At 39.4% G+C, this 13,101-nt stretch overlaps 1 protein-coding gene across 2 annotated transcripts in view; it reads right to left on the bottom strand.

Annotated features, from left to right (window-relative positions):
• The window catches only part of LOC114564954 (retinal-specific ATP-binding cassette transporter), a 40,924-nt gene extending 28,074 nt beyond the window's left edge, over positions 1 to 12,850 (bottom strand). For both annotated transcript variants that reach the window (XM_028592667.1, XM_028592666.1), the window contains exons 1-9: positions 12,785 to 12,850; positions 12,459 to 12,552; positions 12,148 to 12,289; positions 11,766 to 11,905; positions 10,903 to 11,030; positions 10,511 to 10,708; positions 6,966 to 7,055; positions 1,657 to 1,894; positions 604 to 743 (exon numbers count right to left, since the gene is read on the bottom strand). In XM_028592667.1, the coding sequence (XP_028448468.1) occupies positions 604 to 743; positions 1,657 to 1,894; positions 6,966 to 7,055; positions 10,511 to 10,708; positions 10,903 to 11,030; positions 11,766 to 11,905; positions 12,148 to 12,289; positions 12,459 to 12,552; positions 12,785 to 12,850 (1,236 nt within the window). The remainder of the gene's footprint in view (positions 1 to 603; positions 744 to 1,656; positions 1,895 to 6,965; positions 7,056 to 10,510; positions 10,709 to 10,902; positions 11,031 to 11,765; positions 11,906 to 12,147; positions 12,290 to 12,458; positions 12,553 to 12,784) is intronic.
• Positions 12,851 to 13,101: the final 251 nt, after the last annotated feature.

Consider the following 13,101-nt stretch of genomic DNA (forward strand, 5'->3'; position numbering starts at 1 on the left):
CAAATTAACAATATATCAAGTCAATACACATTGATGTAAAGTTCACAGATTTTTTTAACTGTAGTAGCAGCAATGAATAAGCACAATCTACATATAACTTGTATGCTAAAATCAACTGATTCTGATTCTCATTCTGATAGAGTCAGACAGTTGACAGAAGAGAGATCCATGAAACATGAAATTTTCATGTATCTAAGCTCTAAACTGCAATTCTCTTGAAGAAAGTTAACACACTAGTGAACAGTCACATTAGGTAATTATAATCAACAAAACTTCTATTGAAATTGAGATCTGTTTTTTGTGTCAGGACCACTGAATGAGACATGACAGACTGAAAAACATTCAGTTTTTCCTTTCAGTGCTTCACCCTCACATTTCATTTATTGTTTAATTCTCCCCTCCTCTTCCCTTCCCTCACTCTGCAGTAGATTGCCCCCCTATCCCTCCACCCTCCACTGCTACGGTCGTCAGCTCATTCCTAAGAAGGGTGGGGGTTTGGACGCATAAAAACAGATACATAGAGTGGGAAATGGAGAAGGAGAGAAAAAGTGAGAAGAGAAAAAGAGAGAGGTGAGGGGTCGGGCTGGAGGTGGTCCCTCTTACACTCTTTAATATCTTGTGGACGGCAGGGGAGTTGGGGGTGTACAGAATCTTTCCCATCAGCAGGGGCTTGACTGAATTCCACACAATTTTTGTGACAGGGTTGGACTCCAGGGTCTGCATCAGGGCGTTGCAGGACGGACCTTAGGGTAGACAAATTGCAAAAACAGTGAGATTAGAAGAAGAAGAAAAATAGATAAAAGAAGAAAAGGACAAAACAAGAGATAAAGCATCATATTAAACGTTCTTATATCCTCCACACTAGGGTTGCATTCAGATGCTATCACTTAAGTTACGGATAGCGGTCACATATGCTAAATTAGTCATTCTGTGGTTATAAAACAGCTTCATGGTGGAGATTTCTAGACTCCTCTTATATGGCAAACTCGATCCGTGGTAGCACTTGTGGACTAAAATAACTGATGAAATAATAATAAACAAAGCTGTGACGTCAAAGATGTGTACCGATTAAACACTACTTATTCATTTATATTCATAAACAGGTTTTCAATATTCACTATGCAAATTTGACTAATGATTGTTGTTCTGTTGTTGGGGATTATTGCTCCACAATGCAATGCGTGAATTAGCAGAAATAGAGAAGTTGCTCACAGCTGCTTTCCCTTGTTGAAGTTTAGTAGTAGTCTTCCAAAGTGGCAGTTTAATTAACTTTTATCTCATGTCATTAAAGTTTGTGTGCATGAAGGTGTTCACCCTCCAAAAAAGAAAAAGGTGAAGTTAGTTACTATTAATTAATTAGATATGAAAATTGTTAAAAAAAAAATCATTCTAAAGCACATTAACATAAAATCGAGACAAAATAGAGTAACCAATGATTATTTGAACTGACAATTAAAATAATATGAGATACATATATAAATATGTAGGCATCTCATATCCTTATGGTAAAAGGGAAAATACATTAATTGCCTTTATTATCATATTATATATTATAAATAATAACGTATCTACAGTATACGCTATGTATAAGTATAAAGTCCATACCATTTACTACATACTATAGAGACTATTGCAGTTCAACACCTCTTCACTTACTGGCAGAGTCGTCATAGACATAGTTATGGTTCTTGGTGCCGTTGACCCCCAGAAACACCTTGTAGTTGTTGTCCTCATACCAGTTGAAGGACAGGACCCTGGAGCCACCTCCCTCTGGGTATCCACAGAAGAGGCTCGACACAGTGGACATCATCTGGGGGAATGAGGAGGGATCCCCGGGTTGAAACAGAGAAGAAACCGCCTTTAGGAGCTCCTGAGAGCTCTCCCGTTCCATCAGCTGTAAAAAGTTACACAGAGGGCCAGTTGAAAGAGATTCTCTCAGTGGTCAACGTATCTGTTAACATGATACAGTTTAAAACCTACATTACTGTAGATCCATTATCCATAACAAAGTACAGTATTTCTGTTCAGGTTTACCTACCTTCTACCTTCAGCTTTATTATGTTTGTTACACGGCTGATATAAATAGGTCAGTTTGAGTTTTAAAACATGGGAAGTACAAACTGAACACTGAAAGCATCAATGCTGAAATTCAAAGACAGGGCCTTCTGACAATGAGGGTACAGTACTAACACTGAGCCACAATCCAAATTTATATATTGACAGGATTGAAAGTCTACAGCCTGCTAGTGGCTTTGTGAGCTTATACACAGTGGTGCTTTGAGCTAAATGCTAAAGTCAGCATGCTACCATGCTCACAATGACAATGTTACCATGCTGATGTTTAGCATATACAATGTTTACTTTGTTCACGTCTTAGTTTAGCGTGTTAGCATGCTAAAATAAGCTAACAATTTGGGCTAATGGGATTATCGTGAGTTTTGCAAGTAGGATTCGTCCTCTGACTGTCTTAACCAAATTTAATGGCAATCCATCCAATAGTTGCTGAGATATTTTAGTCTGGACCAACAGCGGACCAAAGTGGTGGCTCAACTAACAAGACCGACTTTGCCATCCCTATAGCCACGCCGCTAACATGGCTAAAAAGAACCCTTTTAAATGTGTGATTTTTGGAATCATATATCAAATGTCAAAAACAACTTCACAAAAATGTAATTTACTCAACACAGCTTAAAACAGATTGACATGTTAGCATGGAGCATCGTGATTTAAAAGAGACACAAAGATGATTTGACCTGGGGCCCAACCAACACATCAAAAGCTTGGTGTAGGCTACTGTAGTTTACAAAAAACACGATAAATGTCACATAAAAGCCAGGCAGCATCAGATTTACACCATTTCTTTTTAAATAGTTACTGAAACTTTTCACAAAACTAAAATGTAAAGTGACAGAAAGTGCCAAAAGTATAAATAAAAAAGGCAATCTTATTTAAATTGTATCCTGGGATAGAAAAGTATCTGCTCTTTTAATAACTGTCCTGATGTGGTAACACCAAAAACACCAAGTGCTACCATGCTTTAAATTACAATTTGTTCACTTCCAAAAAGTGATTTGACCCAAGTTGGATAAATAGTACACACACCCACACTAGTTATATTATGTGCCACCCTCAGAGGTACCCAGACTAGTTGTCATTATACTGTAACTTTGATATTCTTTGACTTATGTATGGTCATCAATGTTGCCAACCAGGGTTAGGCTATAAAGTCTAATTAACTAGCTTTGAGCGATTTGACCTTTTTATCCGATAATTATCTACAGGGTAGGGATATTTATGTCCATCATTTTCATTCATACTGTATGAATAGCATTATATAAACGATCACTAGAAAACAATAGTTTGAAAGATAAGCAAACTTGTTGTAGTGAGGCCTCTCCGCACATCATAAGGACAGTCTGAGGGTGGACTAAATATCCTCCTATTGATGGAACAAAAATAACCTCATCCAAGTGCATTTCTACCCGGTATGTATCATTTCCTTTCTGAAGAAATAGCAAAGAGGCTGCCAATAATTGGAGTTTCATGTTTGAGTCTTTTTGTTGGCAACATACTTACACATTGATCCAATGATATAATCTAATAATAATGAAATCAACCTAAAATGTTCACAAAGTGGCCAGGTTAGCTCAGTTGGTGGAGCAGGCGCACATATATAGAGTCTTATTCCTCGACGCTGCGGGTTCGACTCCGACCTGCAGCCCTTTGCTGCATGTCATTCCCCCTCTCTCTCCCCTTTCATGTCTTCATCTCTCCTGTGAAAATAAAGGCCTAAAAATGCCCCAAAAAATAATAAAATGTCTTAAAATGTCCAAAATCTGGAAAATTATTGTTTCAAATGTGTAGATGATCTCATAGGGGATCAGATTTTTTGACGGAGTTGAGTTGTTCTCAGAATACTTGTTAATAAGTCTGCATCTTTATTAGTATAGCTCTATAATCCCCTTACAGTTTATGTAGACTCTCTTCTAACAGAGGTAGGTCACTGAAAACTCAAAGCAACCTTTTAACATGCACATACACATACACACACACACAATTGAAAGGAAAGGAAGGAGAGGTGAGTAATAAGAGCATTTGGCTCGCCTTTCTGTCACCACGGTGATACGAAGGTCCCACCTACGGGATGTGTCACCTCAAAGGAATGTCTCTCTTTCGAACGCCCCCCTCCCCTCTCTCTGTCTCTCACCCACCCTAAGGCGATGATAGGATACACTACCCCCTGGGACAGTGAACGTGCCGAAACACACAACACAACCCCAGTCATTCTCTGTGTGTGTGTGTGTGTGTGTGTGTGTGTGTGTGTGTGTGTGTGTGTGTGTGTGTGTGTGTGTGTGTGTGTGTGTGTGTGTGTGTGTGTGTGTGTGCGTGCGTGTGTGTGCGTGCGTGTGCGTGTGTGTGTGCATCTGAATTAGTATGCAAATATACAAATTGGATGCGATCCATGAATGCACATACCAAGATTCCTAAAATTTGTCATATATTCTAACCTTTTCTATTTTAATCTCTAATCTATTCTAATCCTACAATCTATTCTATGCAATTGCTCTACAATATATCTACAGTCCCTGACAAAAGTCTTGTCGCTTGTGTACAAATTGACCTGAAGTGCAGCTGAAATATATTTCTAATCAAGATGTTTTTACAAGAAATGGCTCATTTTAATCCCCACAGCTTTAGTAATAATGTTTCAGTGCAAAACCAAACTGTCAAAAAGTATTCTAATATTCACAGCTTGGTAAAGCCCATTGAGTCAATTTTTGCAAAGACATAAGTGTTGTTGCCTTGTCATATGAGCTTCACCTGTGACTAATAAAGGATCAATTAGGTCTAAGGTGTGTAAAAAACAACCCCAGTACACTAGACCTTCACATCAACTGCAACTAGACCTCTGCAAACATGCTTATTCACCCTGAGACTAAAGTTTTGATTATCAAGAGGCTGAAGACCAGATCCACTGCTGATGTGGCAGACACCTTCAATGTGTCTCAGCGTCAAGTACAGAGGATAAAAAAAACATTTGAAGACACTGGAGACGTTTTTGACAAGCCCAGGTCAGGCAGACCCCGCAAGACAACTGCTTGAGAGGACTGTTTGTTGGCTCAAAAATCCAAGGCCAGCCCATTTTCCACTGCAGCAGAGCTCCATGAAACCTGGTCACCTGAAGTCCCTGTGTCAACCAGAACAGTTTGTCGGATTCTGTCTCAAAATGGCCTCCATGGTTGAATCAGTGCCCAGAAGCCAGCACTAAACAAAAGACAATTGAAAAACCGTGTGGCATTTGCCAAGGCCCACAGCCTGCTAAAAGGATGGATGTTGGAAAAGTGGAAGAAGGTGGATTTTTCAGATGAATCTTCTGTTGAATTACACCACAGTCGCCGCAAATATTGCAGGAGACCTACTGGAGCCCGCATGGATCCGAGATTCACCCAGAAAACAGTGAAGTTTGGTGGCGGAAAAATCATGGTCTGGGGTTACATCCAGTATGGGGGTGTGCGAGAGATCTGCAGGGTGGAAAGCAACATCAATAGTCTAAAATACCAAGAAATCTTAGCTACCTCTTATATTCCCAACCAAAAAAGAGGCCAAATCCTGCAGCAGGATGGTGCTCCATCACATACTTCCATCTCCACATCAAAGTTCCTCAAGGCGAAGAAGATCAAGATGCTCCAGGATTGGCCAGCCCAGTCACCAGACATAAACATCATTGAGCATATGTGGGGTAGGATGAAAGAGGAAGCAAGGAAGACGAAACCAAAGAACATTGATGAACTCTGGGAGGCATGCAAGACTGCTTTCTTTGCTATTCTTGATGACAAGATATTAAATTTGGATATCACAGCACCACTACTTAATTTGCTGACATATTTTTTGTATTTGCAGTAAATTTGTTCAATTTCTGTATAGGCGACAAAACTTTTTTCTTGCCAAAATTTTACCTTTCTGTCTTGATTAAATGATAAATCTTTTTTCAGTGCATTAAACATCATTTGGGAGGGTTTTAGCTTTTCATATGAGCTATTTCTAACACCAATTGATTAATTAAAAGTCAGGTTAATAGCAGGTGTTTCTACAAAATAGATAAGCGACAAGACTTTTGTCAGGGACTGTATATTGTATTCTATCTTGTTCTGCTCAATTGTATTATATTCTTCTAAAATATATATTCTATCCACAATATTCATTTTATTATATTTCTTAACAATATCAATTCAATTCTGTTGTATTATATACCTCTACACTATCTATCCTATTCTATTTCTTTACAATTCTGTTGTATTCTATTTATCTACACTATCTATTCTAGTCTGGGGGGGGTTGGGGGGTGCTAGTGAGTGTGTGTGTTCAGTGAGGTGATGGCTTTTGGGAAGAAGCTGTTCCTGAGTCTATTTGTCCCGGTCCTGATTGACCTGTAGCTTCTGCCAGACAGAGGGCAGCAGGTCAAACAGTATTATATTATATTCCTCTACAGCATCTACTGTATGCTTTTCTATTATATTCAATGTCTGTACTATTCTATTCTGATTTGTATTGCTTATGTATTAAATAAATAAAGTGATAAAAACACATGCACACCTATATGTACATGTGATTTGAGAAACAATCTGTATGTGCATGCACACGCACGCACGCACGCACGCACGCATGCACGCATGTGCGCGCGCACACACACACACACACATCAGGCATCCCATCAGGCATCACATGAGCCTACAAAGACATATCAGTTCTTGTACAATTCACATGTAGGTTAACACACACATGTACACCCCACATTGTTGAGCACATCACTCAGCCTCCTCTGTGAGCGATTCTCAAACTGGGAGCAGCGGAAGAGGCGAGTTTCCTGCAGGGCTAAAAATACTGGTGCCTCTGATCCTGCAGGACTGAGGAGAAGAAGAGAGGAGCAAGAGCAGAAAGGGATTGATGGACTTTGGAGCACTTACAACTCGGATCTTGTCCGACGTCGCGTTAAGAACCCGACCCCAGAAGTGCAGGTCAATCCCTTCAGACCTGCTGTCCATAACCTTAGGCATCTGTGGAAACAAAGCCACAAGAGGCATCAGTCAAGTGAACAATATTCAAACAGTGTTTAAAAAATTAGATGAATACAGATAAACTGAGAGGTTAAACACAAGTTGCTTGTTGTTCTTTGGTATCAAAACTATCGCTGCTCTGTTTAAGTCATGTCCCTGTGATGACCTTAGAGGAACCAGTGAAACAGCAATCCTGTTTCTTTACCCAGACAGTACAACCTGCAATCTGCTAGATAAAGCCAGGCCTTCCTTTTTTGTCGTGTCATTTGTGTCTTATCTGTATGTATGGAGGAAATTAACCTGTTTCAAATTTGAAATCTATCAGTTGTTCGATATGGGAACCTCCTTTCCCTAAACTTCCTTTAATGACTTCATCTTGAGAAACCATTGGCCGTAGGCGTTAGAAAAGGCCTGGTCAGAGTGCTGAGGGCTACGGAAACCCCGAATGCAAAGACAAACACGCACATGTGATATCCTTCCTCCTGCATTCCTCGCACTTCCATTTCAATGAATGAAGGAAGGAGGGAGGCGGTGCAGGGGCAAAGAGAGAAAGCGAGGGAATAGAAAGGAAGGGTGTTGAGAGGTGGATGGGAGAAGGGAATTAGGAGCATAACAAGTTATTACAAGGCAGAGGTCAGCAGTGTGGTAATGGGCTTAATAGAGCTAAGAGGTTAAATGCAAAGATCCCCACTAAGATGCTACTGCTAGATAAATACATTAAACAATAGAGAATGATAATTGATTAAAAAACTTTATAGTCAAGCTAATAATCTATAACCACTCCAGGGATTTCGGTGTCCATAGTCATTTAGCCCATCACTTCAACATCCATTACATCTATTAAGGCTGTACCTATTTAATGTACAGTAACTCCTACAAATGCTCAAGTTAATTCACCCTCAGCTACTTGATTATGGGTCTCATGTCCAAAAATCTACTCCAGCTTCTCAAATATTCAGATTCCTAATCTTTTTTTATGACCTGCAGAAAGAGGTAAGACCCTGCAGTCCTGTCATACTCTTACTGTTTCAGTCAGGCCTTTTAACAACCCAATACCCAGGTGTGCTCTTTGGACCGGCACATGTTGGTAATGTATTTATATGAGACGCAGCATCATGTCTTACAGAATACCTCACAGGCTGTAGGCGGGGTCTAGCTAAGCCCATTAGAGAAACAGGCCAAGAGGGATAATGCTATTCCTACACCCTGAGCCACTCACCTGACTCACTTAGATTAAACACTAACACACATACAGACGAAATTGGAAGGTGTCAAGGGGGAAAGAGTTTAAATATAGTACAGTTTGTTGATGTATCTGCTTTATTTTAATGCTGATCTTTATTTTCTTTATTCTTCTATAAAATATGCTGAGATGCACCTACTTCTGAAAGGGGATATATTTCACAAATAAATTCAAATAAATAACAAATAAAAATGTCTTTTCCTTTTAATAAAAGGATGATCTGTGACTTGTGATGCCACTCAAAAAACAAAAACAAAGCTCCGTTGTTCTGTCTCCTATATATTTCTTGCTTTTCGTAAATACATGTGTAAATAATTGGAAACAGAGCCCATGAAAATTCCAAGCCCCAAAATAAAGCCAGTGATTCAGTAAACAGGTCTGGCAGAGTCCCCTGCAAGCTAGAATCAGCCACTAGGCCTCACATGCAGTCCTGGCATCACAAGCAGCTCTACATAGAACAATGAGCCGTCTGACAACATACCACACAACAAAAATTCACTATTCTGAGCACAAAGCAGCACCGGCACATTTGCAATCACAATGAAGTACACAATCCAGAAGAGTTCGCTAGAGTGGTTATAGAAACAATATCACAGTATCAACTTTACACTATTTTGTTGCTGTAAGGAAGTCCAGCTAGGTATTTCCAGACCAGAGGGGGAAAACAGTTCTATGAAGGTGAGTGGGGCATGTTTTCCTCTCCATTATCAACCTCTGTTGATAATAGTTTCCTTTTGAATTTATGACAACATTAACAGGCTGACTGCACTGGAAACAACTCTCGCTTTTAATTCATGGATTCATACTGTATTTAACTGTCCATCTTCATTCTCTCTGCACATTTTTCACTGTAAACTTACCTGGTTTGTCTTAAAAATATGAAGGGAAGTGTGCAGATATTTAATTTTTTTCTTACGGTCAACAAATCCCATTATCTGTGTATCCAAAGTCACATATATGTTATTGCTTTGTGCCATGGAGCTCGATCGTTGTCCAAAAATTATCAGTCAACCACACTGTTGCACTGGGTGACATCATCATTCATTACCATGAACACACAAACTGTTATGTATTTTGTACACTGTCCTGCTGCCAGAAATACTAGCTAGTGCACCAAAAAAAGCACTTAGATTATGCATTATCCTACTGTTAAAGTAGTGTTTTCTAAAAACTACTTTAAATGAAACATGAATTTAAAGATGTGACCCAGCCCATTGACTTATGTCCACTGTAGTGGACATTTGAGTTTCATTCCTCTCCTTGGAATCGTTTGTGCAAGTCTCTTAATTCCTGCTGTACTGTACAGAGGACATCCTGGGCTTTTCAGTGATGTGTTATTTGATTGGCTGGGAGGCCGGGAACCGCCTCTTTCTTTCAATCCAAAATGGACAGCATAGGAACAAGCACATTTTATGGAAAGATAAGAGATGAGTCAAATATTATTTGTCTATGGTTTTGTTACTATGATAATCATATATTTTCTTGTTCATTAAGGTGTTAGGAATCATATATTGAGTTCTGATAGAAACTACATTATGTATCTTTTGAAAAATTGGCATTTTATGAATGTCAATTATAGTGGACATCAGGACTATCTTCATGTAAATAATGACTCCACATCTACCAAATTTGTCTTTTTTCGTACTCAAATGATCCTGTTGTCCACTACAGTGGACATTCTTTAAATAAATAAAAATAAAAAAATTTAAATTGTAAGATGTTTTTTTTAACCTTAAACAGGTATGGAATCACAAAAAAATCTGATTAGGAAAAACAAAATTTTCCTCGGTTCTCAGGAGGTTAAAGATTCACTTCTGCAGTAGGAACAATGGCCCTGGGCTGAGTGCTACAGACAGGGTAGGAAAGGGAGAGAGTATTGAGAGACAAATTAACACTTGCTAGTCCGTCTGCCAGGAGAGGAAGAGGGACATCATTTTTTTTCCGACAAATGCAACCCTCAGCGGATCTCCTTTAGTAGAAATAACAACTGCCATGTCAATAAAGAAAGTAAAAACAGGGAGGAAGGGATGGATGTAAGGAACAACGTCCACTATACAACAGGAAGCAACAAAGGGCATCAGAAATACAGTATAATATAACCCTGACATTTATAATTTAAATAAATGATGAACAAATTGCGTACCAATGTTTGTTTGTTAATTTAACAGGGACATACTGACATTTAAAATATTTGTTTCAAAGCACAACTCACTCGTTTGAAGATTTTGTAGAAGTCCAGATTAGCATAGAGGACGTCCTCTATCTTCTGCAGCCTTTGCTGGCTGAGGGCACACATGGCGTTGCGGACCCCGTGGAGTCCCATGCGACTGGGGAAGATGATGAAGCGCTCCAGCAGGGCCTGGCTGCAGGCTATGTCTTTCAGCTGCAGCTCTGGGATACCAAAAGCAAACTGGGGAATATAAAAACAAAAGAAAAAAGTAGAATGCTGGCTTAATTGTGGGATATGTCTCAAAGAATCATGAAATATCATTACAATGACCTCGAAATATTTATTTGAAACCATGGAAAAAATATGTTTGATTTAACGTTGATTTAACATCAGTCTAAGCTTCAACTTTCTTCACTCATCCCTCAAAACTGCACCTGTTCAAGTCGTATTTCTGCATTGACGAGCTGGTAGACTATAGACTCCGGGAGGTTGGCGTTTTCCAAAAGGAAGGCCGTGAAAACCTCGTCATCTTTCAGAATATTATCTATCTTCAGCCCACGGCCTGGAAGAAACATCACGAGCAGAGAGGATGAAATGTTAGAACCACTAAAGACAATATTGACCCAACCAGCATTGGACTACACAGAGGAAATGATTCAAAGCAAGACAGATTGGCAGCGATTTTCAGGATGTTTCAGGGAAAGTCCAGTGAGCAAGAGGATGTGTGTTTATACGCATATCCCTGCCAGAAGGCTCAGTTAATTTCAACTGAAGTCAAATAAAGAAAAACCTTTTTATGTGTGCTTTTAGGACATGAACATTCCTGTGTGTATGAATGTGCAGAATAAACTGAATACCATATTCCTTTGCATACAGTAACTGTCACACTTGTATAATAAAGGATAAGTGGCTACCCAAACAGTAACACAAATGTATAAAGTTTACATCCAGCAGTTGGAAATGCAACATGTATCATGTCAAATGATGGTGAAAGATTACTGCTGCTAATGCACACAAACTAATTTAGCAAAACGATACATAAAAATGAGAAACTCAAAGTCGGACAGATCTTTTAAAATGAAAGTAGAAAGTGAGGTGGTGCCATGACGAGCACAAGACACGAAACATCAACAAAAAGAGGATGTGCAGAAAACAAGACAAAAAGGTTAAGATCAAAGTGTAGCTCACGTTTCCTGTCAGAGTTTTGTCAACAGTCTTTTTCTCTTCTGATTACAGAGTTGAGAGACACTCAGTGGAGGCGCTGCTGTCTAAACCATTTCTCACATTTGAGCTTTACCTGACACCATAGATGGGTTGGTGCGTAACGTTTCCATGAAGTTTGAGAAGGAGGACATTTCATGCCAAAGCTGGCCGAGCTGCTGGACCTCTGCCTCATTGAGCAGAAGCTCCTGGACATCAACATAGAACCGTGCCAATCTAGAACAAGCCAAACAACACACTGACTTAGTTGAATTTAGGTCTAGATTATATAGAATGTTATACTGTATTGTATTATTATCATACCAGCTGAAATCCGCTCTATTTTAAAAATGCGAAAAATATATATTTAAACGTATATAAAAAGAAATGAGAGTAAACAATTCAAGAAATTACAGTTTTATAAGGTTTCTGGAACTGTGGAGGTTTTCAAGGTTAGAGAGTGCTATGATTAGGCTTACACTGAGTTGTTATAGTTGGAGACAACGCCCGGAGACTCTCCTCTGGTTGGATATCTGAAGCAGGGGTTGTTGATGTTGCAGAAGATGCCCTGGATCCAGGGCAGAATCCCTGCTGAAGGCATGGCCTTGTTGGGGAAATGACCTGAAGAAACAGACAACACAGTTACGTGAGGGCTTGTGAAGTGATTTGAATAAAAGAGTTGCCTAAAGGTTAACATGTGCTCTCCATGAAAAGAATTCCAACATTGCTTCTTGATTTTTCGAAGAAGAGATGACTAAAATAGCTTGTTAATAAAGAGGGTTTTTCTTACATTCATGTTGTTGGTACAGTGGATTGGCCTTCCTCAGCCACACCAGCCCAACGAACAACAACACAGGCCAGCAGATCTCAACCAGGAAGCGGACCTGGACAGAAACAAGTAGAGTAGGATATATATAGACAAAGAAAAATTGAAACAACCGTACAATCTAATCTAATACAACAGACCTGGAACAAATCCTACCAGTCTAAAGATATCAATCTCATGTTGGGACTTTATTAGAGAGTTGTTGGAAGCTGTACTTTGTGGTGTTACTATATTGGATTGCATTATGCTGAATAGGTTTTGACCGACCCCAGTCACATAAATGATAATACCTTCTGTCTCTTGCGGAGGGTCCAGTTTTTCCACAGCAACAGGCGGATTTGAGAGCCTGTCTTCATTGCTCTGCAGCTTTGCCCCTGGAAGGGGTCATCAGACTGTGACAAACCTGCAGATACACAACTCCATCAGTGATGACACTCAGTCGGTAACTTCTCACAAAGACATTGCACAATATAGACCGGATTGACCCAGAAAGACCCAGGATTCTTAGATCTGGTCTTGAGACTACTTACATTTTGTGTTTGACCTGACTTTAGCATGATTTTCTAAAACATTTTAAAATATATTTTACTCTGCATGGTTTCCCCGT

This window comes from Perca flavescens, chromosome 12 (assembly GCF_004354835.1).
Source record: "Perca flavescens isolate YP-PL-M2 chromosome 12, PFLA_1.0, whole genome shotgun sequence".
Lineage (NCBI taxonomy): Eukaryota > Metazoa > Chordata > Actinopteri > Perciformes > Percidae > Perca > Perca flavescens.